Source organism: Chroicocephalus ridibundus, chromosome 6, assembly GCF_963924245.1.
Source record: "Chroicocephalus ridibundus chromosome 6, bChrRid1.1, whole genome shotgun sequence".
NCBI lineage: Eukaryota > Metazoa > Chordata > Aves > Charadriiformes > Laridae > Chroicocephalus > Chroicocephalus ridibundus.
In genome coordinates this window covers 25,999,662-26,016,335 of record NC_086289.1, presented here as the reverse complement: position 1 = coordinate 26,016,335, position 16,674 = coordinate 25,999,662, and the positions used below count along the sequence as shown (strand labels likewise).

At 38.5% G+C, this 16,674-nt stretch overlaps 1 protein-coding gene across 36 annotated transcripts in view; it reads left to right on the top strand.

The window, feature by feature from the left end:
* KCNMA1 (potassium calcium-activated channel subfamily M alpha 1) overlaps positions 1-16,674 on the top strand; it is a 508,587-nt gene that overhangs the window by 441,782 nt on the left and 50,131 nt on the right. For all 36 annotated transcript variants that reach the window (XM_063339500.1, XM_063339499.1, XM_063339492.1 and 33 more), the window contains 3 exons: positions 5,092-5,215; positions 7,992-8,216; positions 11,449-11,641. In XM_063339500.1, the coding sequence (XP_063195570.1) occupies positions 5,092-5,215; positions 7,992-8,216; positions 11,449-11,641 (542 nt within the window). The remainder of the gene's footprint in view (positions 1-5,091; positions 5,216-7,991; positions 8,217-11,448; positions 11,642-16,674) is intronic.

The window sequence follows — 16,674 nt, the reverse complement described above, 5'->3', positions numbered from 1 at the left end:
GATTGAAGTGACAGAGGCCCACTGAGTAAATAGTGAAACATGCAGCACATCATGAAATATTCAACCAGGGTGTAAAAGCTCTAAATGCTTTTTCAATTATTAGCACCTGCACTGGCTGCATACATCTAACACTAACAGCATGTTAATTGCCACAATTTGTTAGGGTAGTTGGAGGAGAAATTTCAAAGGCATGAGACATTCTCTAGTGTGTCTTCACCTCCTATCTTACCTTCAGCAAACCCACTCCTTCCTCCGAAAATTAAGTATGAGTGTGCATACGCTGGTAACACACATCCACGTCCAAAGTCAGGTAGGAAAACTCAAAATTCCTGGCCTGCACACAAGGTGAGTTTCAAGACCCTGACATCTATTTGCGGGCAAAACCCAGATATAGTATATCTACTGAGAAAGGCATAATTGCAGACTTTAACAAACACAGGTTAAAGAGGAGTTGTGTTGTTCCCAAAGGTGTTTTGCCATTGATTTTATATAAGGAAAATTTTATTGTAGGGCCGAATAAAAAGTAGCCCAACATTTACTGATGTGCAAAGACTTGTTTATTTTCAAACAATACCAGGGTCCTTACTGGTGATGTAGTATTCTCCTTCCCAGTGCTCAACATATGTACAGTTCCACTGCAGATCGATATGGGTATGTTGCTTTAATGGTCAAAATTGGATATGAATGATAGCAAAAGGGTTAAAACAAAGGTGACAGAATCCAAAGACAAGATAAACAACAGTCATTTAATGAGGCAGCCATTTGGGCAGCCATTTTGGCCCCTGTGGTCTTTTCAGTTCTGTCCGTCCCCAATCATTACTCAGAAATTCCAGACTCAAAAACTCCAAGGAAATAAGTTTGCAGTAGTTATGAAAGTGTGCTACGAAAGCAGTGCTCTTTAAAATGTAATGTTCCCTTCCTTGCAGTAGGTTTGCTGGAAGTGGGATTTATGGTTTTGCTTTAGGCTGTTGTCTCCCAGGCATGCTTTTTGGGGTTGCAGCTGTAGCATGGCATTTAGCGTCATTTTCAAGTTTAATTGATCATAAGTGGCATTATATGCTTTTCAAAACCTTGAAAAGATGGTATTTTGCTCTTCATTTTAAGTCATGCGTATGTAATATCTGCCATAAGAACCAGAGAAGCTATTTTTAAACCGGAGTTACGGATGAGGGAAAATTAACTTTTGCTCCTTTTCTCCCATGCATGATATACATGCCTGTCTTTTCCTAGCTGGAATGACCAAATGATTTGGTCATTGCAAGCCATAAAAACCAGCATCTCAATTAAAACAACCACTGTGGATTTTAATTGGTAGAAGGTGGTTTTCTTCTATAATTTGAATTTTTCAAGCAGATGACTGTATGGCCCTGAAGAACACAATAGCTGCAGCACTAATACTAGCATTTCCACAGTAACCTGCCAATGTGACTCAAGCATGGCTTGACAGGGCCATCTTCCTGGGTGAGGGGGGCAGGGAGGCTCTAGAAACATTCAGTCCGTGATTTGGCTTTAAGGGCAACAACTGTAATGCTTTGTGTAATATGAATTTTAATGGGAAGAGGGTGTCCAAACCCCTTAGGCAGATTTGACAGCCTTGGCCTCTGTGCGTCTGTCTTAATTAATTTTTAGTATTTGCAAAACAGGTTTAGATCATCAGATTAACAAGAGTGTATATGTCCAAAGTAGTAATACTATTTTTTTACTGTATTACTTCATAAAATGACCACGGTGATTAAAAAAAAAAAAAAGTCCAAAGATCAATTCATTTTTTAAGTGCATAAACCAGCATATCTTCTAACAAAGAACCATAGAATTGCCTAGATTGGAAGGGACTTTTCAGATCATCTAGTCCAAACATCCGAGGACAAAGTTGGACCTTAGTAGTAAACAGTTTTCAATATCCATGGACATCTTCAGGGATCGCTTTACTGAGAATGAAAAAATCATTGATTAAAGAGAGATTAAAATAATAGCTTAGCCCAGAAGATTTAAATTTAATAAGCACACTTATATGTAAAAACCCACAGATTCTGAAACACAAAGCATGGCTAGTCTTACCACGGTTTCCTTCTCAGGCAATAATCCATTCTCCTAGAGTAAAAGCAGTACAAGAGTATCTATTAGCATATTTTCTTGTTGTGTGACCCATCCTGTTTGCTTCTTTTAAGGCTCCCACTTGCCGTACTCCAAGCAGTGAAGCAGAAGATCCAAACAGTTTATCATATTGCAAATAAGTGCATGTATTGATTTAAAAAAATATATATATATTATTTTTTAAAATCACAATTTGTTACCTCAAACTTCAGTAGGGAATTATATCTGATGATTCACGTTCTTTGCCCCTTCCATAGCAAACTTCTATTTAAACCTAAGACAGCTAGAAAATATAGTATTGAGGTAAAAGTCTAATAAATCTTTGGCACAAGCTACTTTGAAAGTTCCCTTTTAGGATGCAAGGCTCATACCTAAAAAAGAACTACGCTAGGCTTTAAGCACACACACACACACTAAAAATTGCCTCAGACTTCAAGGCAGTTGACCATAATTTGATGTCAGGTATCTGTTATCACCTGCTTTGTTATAAAATTCCTTTCAATTTGTATCATTCCTGTGACTGGGATTAGAGTATTGCTAAATACTAATTTGTGTGAAAGCTTCAAATGATCTATTTAGTTTTAAATCTCAGAGCAGAAAAGAAACACTGATAAGAAAATTAGAATATGAAATTTTTTACAAATTGATTTATTATAGTTTCTCTGAGGAAGGGAAAGGGAAAAGGAAAATTCATTCCTAGATGCATCTGATTTCTGAAAGAAAAAGGAGGTGATTTGATCAGTGAACTTTGCTTTTGTTTCAGTGCTGTGCTACAAAGGATTGGCGGAGAAATGTCTTGTGTAAGTTCAGGGGGGAAAAAAAATGAAACGGAAAGAAAAACTTCTGTTCAGAGGAAGCTCCTGACGATTCCTAACCTTTTGGCAAAATTTCTTATTTTGAAATGCATAGCTAACGCACTCCATCAGAAAAAATAGCTAGGACAGAGTACCACTAGATGTTGTCTGAATGTCAGTACAACCTCCAAATGGAATTGTATCCATGCTTGCAGAACTTACTGTACCAGGTGGAACTCTGCGCAGCAAGGAACGCCCCATGAGCAGCCTCGCAGTTAACTCTCAGCCAAAACTACCATGGCTGCAGCTCGCTGACGAACAGAGTAAGAGACTGCAGGGTCTAGATATTTTTCTAGAACTTAAAAAAACCCCAACAATAAAACACAGCAACCCCCCAACAAAACCCTTTGGTACAGCTTTTGCACCAAGAAGCCACCTCTGCTTCCCATAAAAGCAGGAGCACGCTCATGCAAGGCCTTTCATTACTAAACCTGGAGTACGGTCAGAGAGCCCAGGTAGTCCCCTAGAGACTCCTCGGCTGCCAGTGGGTTGATGGTGAAATGCGCTGAGCTGTACCTCTGTTGAGTGAATGTAAAAAACTTTGCAAACACAGTGTTTCTTTTTCCAGAGGAGTCTGACTTACGCCTTTGCCATGTAGCGCATTGCTTTTTCTTAAAGCGTCAAAAGATTCTGGTTTAAAAGGAACACTGCATTAATGGTGTCTCAAGTTCTTTTAAGCCACTTTCTATGGAGTTGACCCTGTTTGAGTGAAAGGAATGAGAATTTTCCACCGATTTCAATGGAGATATAATCAGTGGCTATAAAATTACACAAATTAATCACCCTGAAGGAATTAGAGGTTACGCCTTTCTTAGGTATGCAAGCATAACTGTTTTAAGGATGGTAACTTATCATACTGTATTCAGGGTAAATTAACCTGTATCATACGCAGTGTTCAAAGCCTGCTTTAGTAGACAATGCAGAAGAGCGTCTCTTATCACAGTCTGCTGGCTCATATGCTTTAAAAGCAGTAAACTTTCCAGTTTTGAGAGTTCAGCCAAAACGGGCATTTCTTTAACAGGCTTCAAAAGGCTTTAAAATTTGGCTACCTGTCTCAGAGCACTTAGCATATTCCTACATTGCAAATGTTTTCTCCGCTGAAATGTTACAATTCTGTATCAGGATATTTCAAGCATTGATGACAAAAACCTTAAGTAAAGACTGTAGTTTTGCCAGACAAAGCACTGTTCCCTCCTCAAATTTAAGATTTTAGGGCCGGTTTACCCTGTGCCTTGTAAACACGATTCTCCTTCTAATGCTATTGCATAATGCAATCACTTCAGGGTCCCCACTAGCATCTGAGAGTGTTGGAGTCACTTAGTACTTAGCGTAATGTTTGATTTTAGCATATAAATTAAAGAACTGTATGTGTCTGTGCCTAGATGTAACTATTTTGGTGGAGGGCAGGTTTATAAAAATGTCTTTTATTTGCTTCTCCTTCGAGAAACCTTGTGCTTTAAGATCTTGCTGGAAAAACACTTAGAAGGTTATCACAGGTAGAGTTGTCCACGAAAGTGGACATTGTTGTTTGGTATTAAAATCAAGTATTCCAGATGTGGGCATTTGTTAGTCAGTCTGCTCTAAAATGACATACTGTTGAATCTTTAAAGGGCTTCAGTTTGGGAAAGCAAAATATGATTGGGCAAATTGCTAAAATATTTAAAGTGCAGCCTGTTAAAGCTTTTACTGCGAAGAGCATCACGTCAGAAGTTGTATGTGGTAAAAGCAAGTAATTGGCTTTCCATACTTATGCCAGTCAGTCAGCATGGGGCTCTGTTCCTGTCCCTTCTACTTCATTGCAGATGCTAATGGCAACTCCGATATTTATTTTGGAAGGGTGGGACTGGAAAGGAGAAAAACTTTTATGGATGTGATGGTGTCAGAAAACCTTGTTTAAAATTAAATGGCCATTGATGTAGAAAGAGTATAGAAAATCTTGAAAACTGCACCCAAAATTTTAAAATTGATTTTGTTTTCTTTTCAGCTTTTGTTTAGAAGTGCCCTCATTGAAAGCATGTTAAAGTGTAAATACATTTCATTTTTTTTACTTTTATCCCTCTTTGTACACAGCTCTTGGGATATCTTTCCATCCATAATTCATAATATTTTCCATTTATGTTGTCCTCAACTTGTATTTCCCCAGGCATGACCCCTTGTTAATTCCTGGCAACGAGCAGATTGACAATATGGATGCCAATGTGAAAAAATACGACTCTACAGGGATGTTTCATTGGTGTCCAGCCAAGGACATTGAAAAGGTCATTTTGGTAGGTATCGGCGATAAGTTGTTTGAAAAGAGGTTATTTGAACCATAGAACTGATATCTAATGGATTAATAAATTAATCTCTACTGTCATTAACTCCAGCATATTGAAATCAGAAACATGGTGTGTTGAAATCAAAGCTAGTATGTTGGTTAAAGGCTTATGATTATGTAAATCTGTATGCCAAGTGCAACAACAAAAGCTAGTCCAAAATTTCTTTTTCATAAGCTGAAATTTGCATATTGAGTTTAAATCTATAGAGAATTAAGATTGGAAATATTTAAATGTTTACACACCCCATTTATCTCTTTACACAAGGCAGTAATGATTCTAATACAGGCAACCGTTGCTTTGCATTATCTCTTATTTATTTATGTGAATTTTGCTCTCTTAGAACTTCTCTCTCAATTTCCAACATATCAAGATGCCCAAATAGGCCAGAGTAAGTAGTACTACTACTCTGCCTTTCCAGCATGTTGCAGTGAGCCTAGTCTATGTTTGTTTCGTTTGTTTAACTGGGTAAACCATCAAACTGACTCAAGTCATTAAAAATAATTAGAAGGCCTATCACAGTCTATTTTGCTTGGTGAAAGTTTGTGCCACTTGTGTTCATGTACTCATACCTAAGAGTAACAAGTAACTAACTCCAGATCTCATACGCAAAACTGATCATATTTGAAATGAACTCCCTGGTGGATCTTCACTTTGTCGCACTTCATAAAGCTTTTCCTGAGTCTGCTCTCTCAGATTTTCCTGCACTGTGGTGTGGTGTAGCCGACGATGGTGACAGCCCCGGTTTATTCTAGTAATCAGGGGTTAAAAGCTTGTCTCCACTTCTCCTCAGGGGTTTCTGTAATAACTGCGATGTTGCCTGGAATTGCAATATCAGTGTTTAAACAGTCAAGCAAGTAAATTCCAAATTCTGGGGACTGAGCTGTGAGACGGAGTTTGACTGAACAGCTTTAAATAGTATGCATTTGTACGTATTCAGCAGGCAAAGAGGGGCAGCTCTGCCTTCATGCTCTAAACACATTTTAGCAGACAACCTTTACATGTTGTCCCACTTTGAAAAATGTTTCTCTAAAAATGGTGCTGTGAAGTGCCTCTTTTATCGTCTCTTGGTGATGCCGTATCAGCTTTTCCCCAACCAGCCCATGAATCTGTAAGTCTAGCCAGGTTCGTTCTGCTTCATGCATCATCACCAATAAAGACACTACCAGCACAATGCTTCCCTACACCTTTTCAAACTCATAGTCCACAACTGATGTCTACATTCATATCCATGCAAATTTAACGCTGTCCTTAGAGACCAAGCAAGTACAAATTAGTACATAATTTGAAGATGATGGGGTCTCCCAGGCTGTCTTCTAATTGATACGTGATGATGCCTCAATCAGAAAAGAACTCATTTTTCTGCCCAAGGTCTGTTTTGGCTCTGTGAGATTCCAGCAGTATCAGGTAGTAAGAACTTTTTTTGATATACAGTCAAATGTACATGGCTACATACCGATCGATGACTATAGAGTGACATTTTAGACATAATTTCTTTCAAGACTTGGTCTCTGTCTTGTAAAGTCTGAGTGTTTGAGACCCATAGGCAGAGGCATGGGAAAACTTACATGCTTCACTTGAGCATTTGCTCATGTCTTCTGCTCTTTGAAGGGCCAAGACCACTCTCTTGATAGAGTTGTATGAAAATCAGTGTAATCAGTGTAAAAAAGGACATATACTCTGGGTAAGTGAGGGGAAAATTTTGCAGTTCACTATTGTCATAGTTTTATTCATTGGCAGAACTTCTATGTAATGATACTGAGTGTACAACTTTTTGGCAATATGATATCAGTGGATCTGCAGCTACTTGATGGAGTGCAATAATGCTAAGACTGGCTCTAGAAATGAAGATCATTTTTTCCTAATGACTTTATTTAATCATCTTGGTGTTTGAGTTGCCTGCTCAACTGACAGTACCACTGATGAAATTAGTGCAAAAATTTATTCTTGTCACTGAGACAAAAAGATAATTCTCAATACCATTAAAATGTTCTCCATGAGACTTTTTTCCTTATATCTATTCAAGAACTCTGGAAGTTCAGTGGGCCTGAAAAGTTAGCGACTGTCTTGCACACTAGTTTTTTCTTACTGAGAGAAGCTCTGTGGAGTATGGTGGGCATGTATTGCAAAGAAGAGCAGTGTAGAGTGTTCTTTGATTGCTTCTCAGGGTAGTAGCCACTTGTCCTAAAGTAAGAATTTTGACTCAAAGAGAATACGGTCCTCAGTTCAGAAGATGTGTGATACCATAAAGCCCTACTAAGACCATCGGGCACTCACATTTTCCTTTTCAATTTGGTCCTGAAACAAAACCACTAGTGATTCATCAGCTAAGGCATGGTTTTGCATCTCTTTTCTAAAATCCTCAAATGGCTAAATGCATAGTAGGTCAAATTCTGTTTTTAATTAAACCCATAGTACTTTGATTGTAACCAGAGCTTTAATCCACATGTGTAGAAACATATACAGGACCAGAATTCGTTCCAGTACAATGTCTTCCTGAACACTGAAGAATTTGCAAACAAGAACAAAATTTTCTTCTGCTGAGCACATTTAATGAAGGATAAATAAGGGTAAAATGAACAACTATTATCAAACCGCTTCTTTGTGCATGAACAATATTGACAGTTGTGTTTTTCCTAGTTTAAAACTCAATATATGATTTAAGCTTCCCTTTGTTTCATTTCTCCCTTGTCTTTTTGTTTTGTTTTGTTTTGTTTTTTGTTTTTAGACTCGAAGTGAAGCAGCGATGACAGTTTTAAGTGGGCATGTAGTCGTTTGCATATTTGGGGATGTTAAATCTGCTTTGATTGGATTAAGAAATTTAGTGATGCCATTACGAGCCAGCAACTTTCACTACCATGAACTCAAGCACATTGTGTTTGTGGGTTCACTTGAATACCTGAGAAGGGAATGGGAGACACTGCATAACTTCCCCAAGGTTTCAATCTTGCCTGTAAGTCCAAAGCCATATTATTGATACTTTGTTATTTAGGACACCAACTGGACAGATTCATATTGACTTTGATCTTAGGCTTTTTTACTTTTGTCTACTTATAGGCCTGAGGACTTAGATTTTCCCTTTACTGTGTCTATGAAAACAGAGCCCTGTGAGACCTTATTAGAAGATATTTGCCGCAGTGTTCGGTTCCTCGTCATCCTCATCGGATGAATTTCAGCTGCTATCAAATGTATTAGCTGTGTTATATATTGAACATTCACTGTAGTGCACTGCATGTAGCCTGTTCTGATGTTGTGATTTCCCTGACAGAATGACAGTAGTTATTTATGACATTATTTATGTATTTATACCCAAAAATCCTTTGAAAAAAATTATTGGTACTCTGTCTACATAATATCTACCTGTATTCATAAAAACTTTCTGTAAGCTGGCCTACTTTATAAGGAACATTGCCATAGCATTTCAGAGTCCTGACATACTCACGTATGGAAGTATGGCAAAACCCTGACCCTTTTGAAATCAATGAAAAACTCCTATTGATTTTAGTAAGGACAACCACTAAAACCATAGTTCAGAGCTCCTTTTTCTCCTATATAGCACTATCATTCACTCATGTGCCCAAAATCTAGAAATGTGAGCCCCAGGACAAGCAAATGAAGCCCTCTAAGCTAGTGATTTTAGGTGATCATACTTGTAAATGACCCACAAAGATGTAGGCAGGAGGGAAACGAGCCCATGGGATAAGTACGAAAGAGAATGCTCTGTACGCTACAGAGTAAAGTTTGTATGTTTTTAGCAGAATGAAAAGTTCTGAATTTACCAGTTCTTAATAATTACATTTCAGCAGTTAAAAATACATAAATGAATGATGGATGTAACCTAAACTGAGTAATTGGGATATTTAGCTATTGAATGGAAAGACTGCCTTCACTTTCTGATTAATTCAAGCTGTAGGTCTTTGTTACTGTAAGTGCAGCTTTAGTGTTAGCCCTTGGCTTTTTTCTATAAACTGATCCAACAGATGGTGTCACAAGATTCTCTGCTGTCACAAAAATGGTGTCAGTATCAAATTTGGTCAGTTAATATCCTCCTCTTCCTGCCAATCCCTTTTAATTCCAGTCACTGTGAAGGCTAAAATCTAAGGAATCAGAATTAAATTAATAATCCTGTTGAACAGTGGAGCAGAATAGAATCCAGCTACTGCTTCTGAACTGCCCAGTATGTAATGTATTTCCTTTGTTATAATGAGTATTTGTAAAGTTCTGATTAAGAATTCTGAAGAGGCATTAAGGAAATGTACACCACCTTTACATTCCCCAATCAGTTTGCACACAAATTTAGAGTAGTTTTGGATTAATTTCAAGTTAAAAACTTAAATAGTTAAGGCACCTTTAAAAATACAGAATATGTAAGGGAATTGTATCTTACAATCAAGGGTGCTGAAAACCACACAGACTTCATTACTGCCTTTTCTCTTATTTTTTTTCCAGCCTATCTGTTTCAAAATTATTATATAAAGTTTAAAATATCAGCATTATTCTGATCTAATTGTACTAATTTAAAAGCCTGCTAACGGTTATGAGATCGTACTGATAGGAGTCATGTGTTAAAGGGAGGCCACTCAGACTCATTTCCTACTTCTCTGTGCTTCGGTTCACGAGGTAAAACTTGCTGCTGATACCTGATGGGGATGTGGTTACAGCTGAATATAAAAACATTTATTCTGGTTTAAAAAAACCCCACGGAAATTTCATTTAAAGTCTGTATTAAAAGAGGCATTTAAGCTTCTGAGTAAACTCTTAAAAAGTAGGTAAATGCCAATTTTAAATATCCTCAGGCAGCCTTAATTCTGTCCTTTTGCATAAAATCATTAGGAGTAAGCCTTTAATTAATTACACGATTGCATATTATTTTTCCCCACAGGAATCCTGCTTCACTTGGTGCACAGTACAGATACAAAGGGCAGAATTAAGGTGACAGGAATAATCATATCCTAACTTTTGAGTGCTTTATAAGTAAATCATATCTGCTCGATATATACTGATTTCCACAAGGTTTCATGCCTCAAATTATTGAAAGTAACCTGGAGTAGTGAGGCTGGTATCTGAAACTAGGTGGCAATCACTGAATAAGAATTGAGCTCTGCCTTCACTTTGTGCATTTTAAATTCACTTTTGCATTGAATATTCTCAGTGGAGTTCAGGAGTTCACCATGAGTGATCAGGAGATGGAAGAGTAGGGTCTTGACTCGGTTTTATGAAAGTCGCTGTGTGACAAGGGGACAGCTTAGTCTCCTCATCATCATTAGGGTCTTTGGGTACCAAACCATGTGAGGCAGCAGAGCAGAATCTAGTTTCCATAAAAAAAAATCTTTTTTTTTTCCTGGACTTTTCAGACCCTGTGACATAAATTTAATATTCTGTAACTAGAGATGTGGACTGTTGGAATGTGAAAAGCAAGTGTTCTCTCTAAACAAAACAGAATGGGTTAAGCGTCATGCCTCATTTGTGTTAACTATGAAAAAAAAACCCCCGGACTACCACAACATTTCATTTTAATTGTTGCAGTCTCTGATTGGGAATTGTGAAAGCAGGGAATGTTGCACGAGTTGTGCCTATTAAGATAAAACCTTGTTTCTGTTTCAAAGGGTTTAATCTCACAACTTTGAAGATCAGTGTGCTTTCCTTCTAGAAGCACCAAAAACATGCATTGAAAAGGATTAACCTTTTTTCTGCATTGCTTCAGGTAGAAAAAAAATAGCTTTGTCCTGATTGCATCTCAAATGTGTAGGACACATAATGCTTTCCTGTCTAAATTGCTATTCTTTTGCCCAAGACCATTGTGACTCGGTAGTAGATAAATAGACATTTAAAACACACCCCTTGTTATATTCAGAGAGCCAGAGGTTGCCACATGATAGCAACTTAAATCAAGACAATTTGAAGTCACCGATGAGATGTAGAATGCTGGCATTATTCCTGTTTCTTGTTTGTTAGTAATAGCTTGACTGAGTATTGAGTCTGAGCCTAAAATGCTGCCATCAGCACCAACTACCCTTTAGATTAGCACACATCTCCTATTCCCTGGCACATAGTTAGACCAGCTTAATGTCAGAGCATAAAAAAGATACTTGTTAAATAATTTCCCAAAGCTCCTTCTCAATCTTTAATTTGTTTTTCTTTTTTTCCTCTCCTGCCCCCCCCCCCTCCTTTTCTCTGTGCCGAAGGGTACGCCATTAAGTCGGGCTGATTTAAGGGCTGTCAACATCAACCTCTGCGACATGTGCGTTATCCTGTCAGCCAATCAGAATAATATTGATGATGCTTCGCTGCAGGACAAGGAATGCATCTTGGCGTCACTCAACATCAAATCTATGCAGTTTGATGACAGCATTGGGGTCTTGCAGGCTAATTCCCAAGGTAAGGACTGCCCTATAATACTTCTCTGCAGTGCCTACAGGGGACAGGACCTGGCAGGAAGAATATCCCTCACTCAGTAATTCAAAGAGCCCTACATCAACTTGCTTGACAGTTAAACCTGCTGATTGGTATGATGGCTTTTAAAGGGACAGTCACGCAGTTTCTCTGCTACATCACAAAGCACATCTTGCAGAGGAAAAGTGAATGAATGTGAAACTGGCATTTTTTCCACAGTTTTGAATTTTCCTAAAAATATAGATAAAATCCTTGTTTTCTCGCCCTGCCCTGCTTTGTGGCTTTCTTACCAGGGCGGTTGCTGTTATAAAGCCAAAGCTAACTCATACTCACTTCAGAATACCTGAAGCCTCTGTCTAACAAGATTTCTTTTTTATGTAAAGCACACTGCAACCACAGAGAAAAAGAACTGAGTAATACAAGCTAAAAAGTAAAATAAAAAGAACAGGAATTTTAAATTGTCTTTAGAGTTCCTGTGCCTTCTTGCTCAAAAAGCCACTTAGAATGAACTCAAAGCTGATTTCTTCCCATGGTTTGACATGTACTCATCCCATTTAAGGACATTGAACAGAATCCTTCAGACCTTACTGAGAGTAGGGGACTGATTCATAGGTAGCCAAAGGCTATTTTACACCAACTGTGCCTGTGCAAAGCAGCTGCAAAGCAGTCATAAGCACCCTGGCAAAGACCATCAGTGTAAAAACAATCTTATCTTCTTATCCCTGAAGGGTCTTGCAGCTTATGCAGCTGAAGTCCTACCTTTGATAAACCTATTAAGCGCTGCAGCAAATATTCCCTCTGGATCTAGCCCTGCTATAAATGTAGGTGTAGAAAGGATAGTGCTTTGGTCTGCAATTTCCCCATGAGCCTGACCTAGAGATAGTTTTCCCTCAAGGACTGTGAGAACTAAGATTAAGTTCAGTTTTACCTCTTTACACTCTAATCAGGAAAGAGAAATTATGAGCCAAAAATCAGAGGCAGCGAGGTAACTTTTGAATATGGAAACTTCTTGAATGTGGAAAATTCTTTCCTATAGTCAGTAATAAAACTGTGGAATTTAATACTGGAATTAAAGTGTACCAGGAAACTAAAAGTTAGAAATTTTCAAAGTCAGGTTGGATAGTTCTCTGGATAACAAGTAGATCTAGAGAAGAAGAGGAAGGAAGTGTTTTTTCACCACAGGTGTTTGAAGTTTCAAATCTGTGGCCTGGAAGCAATAGGCCCCCAAGTATTTTAGAGTTCTTCCCTTAAAATTTTGTGAGACTGACTTGCTCACTCAAACCAGGACACTCCCACTACAATAACTTATAGTCAAGATGAGGAAACTCCTTGCAGAAGTGGAAGACAGGCATGGATGTTCCTTGTTTTGCTGATTTAGACCTGGGATTTGAAATTTGGTGTCTGAAAACCAAACATGTACTTTCACTACCAGGCTATTGGCTGTTCTTTGGTGGGTCTCTCTCAGTCTCCTGTCACACACCTAATCATAATCATCAAGAAATAGAATCTCTTTGTCTCACCCCTTTCCTCCCTTCCTGTTCTTGAGCATGGAGTGTCTGAGAGAATTTCCTTCTTCTGCCTTTGCTCAGAGGTTAGTGATATTTCCCATGCTTGGCTTTCCTATTTTACCCCTGGGAGTACACTGGATCTTAGACCACCCCTGAATGAGGATGGAAAAACCTAGCGATATAACAGTCTTGTGCACCACATGACCACCTCTCATTTTTCACTCTCCGTCCTTGGTGGTGTTCAAGATCTGACCGCATAAAGCCCTGAAGAACCTGATCTGACCTCATAGCTGGCCCTGCTTTGAGCTGGAAGTCAGACTAGAGACCCTCTGGTGTCCCTCCTAGCCTGAATTGTTCTATAATTCTATAATATCCAGATTGCTGCTACAGCGTAGCCCCTATAGGTCAGAAAGCGTAGACCGGGGCCATAGTCCAAATCCCTTCAGCCCTATTCAATGCTGCTGATGCAGAATAGCAGAGGCATAATAGTTTAGCACATACTTAGAATTTGGACGTTTCTTCAGATAAATATCAGTCTGTGCATTAAAAAAAAAAAACGTTAATCTTTCTGTAATTTTTCTGGGGAAACAGGGCATAGTGTAAGACAGGTAACCAATAGCCTATTTTAGTTGGAAGCAGTGACTACTGAGGGGTTCTTCCAAAACCTATTGCTTCCAAAAATAATTATCTTCCCAGTAAATTCTCTGCTTATGGTATCCACAACTCCTGATTTGATTTGCATTGCTTTCAGTACAGTAAATTTTCTTGAAAGACCTTGAATACAATGGTTAGACCGTCAGAAGCAATTAGATCAATAGATAGCACAAACTTTACTGGAAGTTGTATCCAATGTGACGTTTTTGTCTGTGAAATGCAGCTCTAACGTATGGTAGCCACGACTACCGTGACAATTGTATAAATCAAGTGATTCAACTTTTGCTGGTCAACAAGCAGCACACTAGAACCACCTCTCAGCTCCTTGCTGGCAATTAAGTACCTTTATTTACAGGGCGAGTTGTCATTTTACTTTTCGTTAAATATTTGTGCGTTATTTGACATATTTACTTATCCTTAACACGTTAGCTGGTACAAACCTTAAGTATTGCCAATCTGAATTTTTCTAGATCTGAATGTATGATTTTGAATTAAGATGTTTCTCACCAACACCACCCCTTGAAAGAGCGTTCTATGCTGTTCTTTTATGTGACTCCTATTACTGATCATAGAAAATGTTGACATTAGAAAATCTGGGTGTGTGGAATAATGTTAGTTGACCTGTGGCAGGGTGTTGAAAAGAGAACAAAGTATGTGAACAGCCTGAGAAACGTATGAACTAAACAGCAAGATTTTTGGTGAGGAATTAACAGTGTAATCTTACCGTTGCTGTTTTAACTAATAAGCTAGTATAATTTTGTAGTCACTAAGCAGTGGAAAGTCATATGGAAACCTTATTTATAATTTATCTTTATGCCTCTGAAATGGAAAAAAAAAATACAGCCATTTAATTGATAGGTTATTGAATGCACAAACATCTTTCCGGTTTTTATCTGTGATTATTTCACTCCAGTGTCAGACAAAAGATGACACCAGTACAAGGAGTGCACTATAAAAAGCAGGATGCAAAATTATTTAATCATCAGATGAGCCATAATCATTGTCCAGTGCTGAAGTACACGGCCATATCTATAACTTCTTTGTTCTAAATTGGTAGCAGAAAAAGAACCCACAAATTTGGAGATTTCATTTCCTTTTCCCCAGAGCCTCACCCTCGTCACCTACTTTTACAGCAAAGTCACTTCCAGTCCTAGGCATATAAACATCCATCACTATCCAACCTTCTGTATCCATCCAAACATGCCCTTTCCAACCAGGGGCATACCATTGCACCAACAACTGAACCCAGATGCAATCTGAGAGGAAAGGCCTTGTAGTAGGAACAGGAGAGTGGACATATGACAGCAAGGCTTCCTGATAGGGAAAGTTCTGTAACAATAGGGCTACCAATTCCCAATGGATTAAATTAACTGCTGAAAGAAAGTCTACTGAATTTGGTTTACATCAAGAAAGGATTTTCTTATTACTAGTTCAAGATGAACTTAATACACACACAGCAGTTCTCATGCAGGATCAAAGATTTACTAGTGTCTCCTTATAGTGTTAAAATATTCCCAGGCTTTTTGACTAGGCAGCATTAATTATCTGGACCTTTTATAAGTAGTGTGACAACACTTTTGTCCTCTGGTCTGCCTGCCTTGAGTCCTAACTCATCCTGCCAGAATTGCATCTTAACCAACCAGAGTGCTCTGCCTTGACCTCCTGAAGAAAGAAAAAATAGCTCAGAGTTCCAAAGCACAGAAAAAAAAATATAAATTCTGGACCAGAGCTACAGAGGACCGTGTAGCGAATGACAGTAAACTATCTTAAGTTGTCAAATCTATGTTCATTATCAGCTGTCTAGCAACATATGACCAAACACATGACTAAACAGAGCTGCGAATAGAAACAAGGTGTCTTCCGTAGAAGGAAAAGCTTTCTAACTGTTCTGGAAGGATTTGCTAGTCTCCTTTCAATAAAACGTGTAATTCTATTTGAAAAGAACAAGAAACTCTTTCAAATTGGACCTGTGTTGTTGAAAGATCTCATGTTGAAAGCGTTCTGATGGCTGTCTGCATTGAATGTTTCAAACCTGACTGGCCAACTCCTTAGGCTTCCTGGAGGTTAGGGGTGCAGACTCTGATGTCCTGAAAATGAGCTTTTGGAAATCATCAGGGCAGTTTTTGCCCTTTGGGAGACCTAGATTCCAAGCATAGAAAGGCCAAAGTGTGTCCCACTGAAGCTGCATCAAACTATTGCTTTCATTGAGATATCTCATCTTCTGAGATACAAAACGCTGTAACGTCAGAGCTTGACTCACCTCTTCACAAAATGACTCATAAACTCAGTCAGATGTGTATTTGTGACAAGGGAAGCCCTGTTTTTGTCTTGCTGTTCCTCTTATAGATGTTGACTGGTTGTCTTCCTAGAAAGGTTTGTAAAGAGGTGTGTTTGTGATGGAGAAAAAGTCATCCTTGTGTACTGGATATTTGTTTTTATTGTGCCTTGACCCTTCCTGATTCTCACTCTGCCTCCTCAAATATAAGATGAGACTATTTTATCAAGAAGTATTTTGGAGCGAAGACCAAAGGATATCAGATACATTTTAAGCATTTGTGCTCCCTAGCCGTAAGATTTTTCCAAAGCTCCCAGGAAGATTGACTCTGAGATGGGCTCTGCCTTGGCAGTTATGATGGGACAGCTCCAGTAATTCTCCTTTCCCTCATTCTGGTGACCTTTCCATCCTTTCTTCTTCAAGTAGCATCTAGTGACTGTTCCCATTTAGTTTTTCATGTTCTTGTATTTTCTTACAGAGTCTTAACGTTGTGGGAATTTTACTTGTTGTTTTACCCACTAGATGAACGGGGCCCAACACAAAATATTTTGCTTCAGTTGTAGCTAAGACTGCTATTTGGC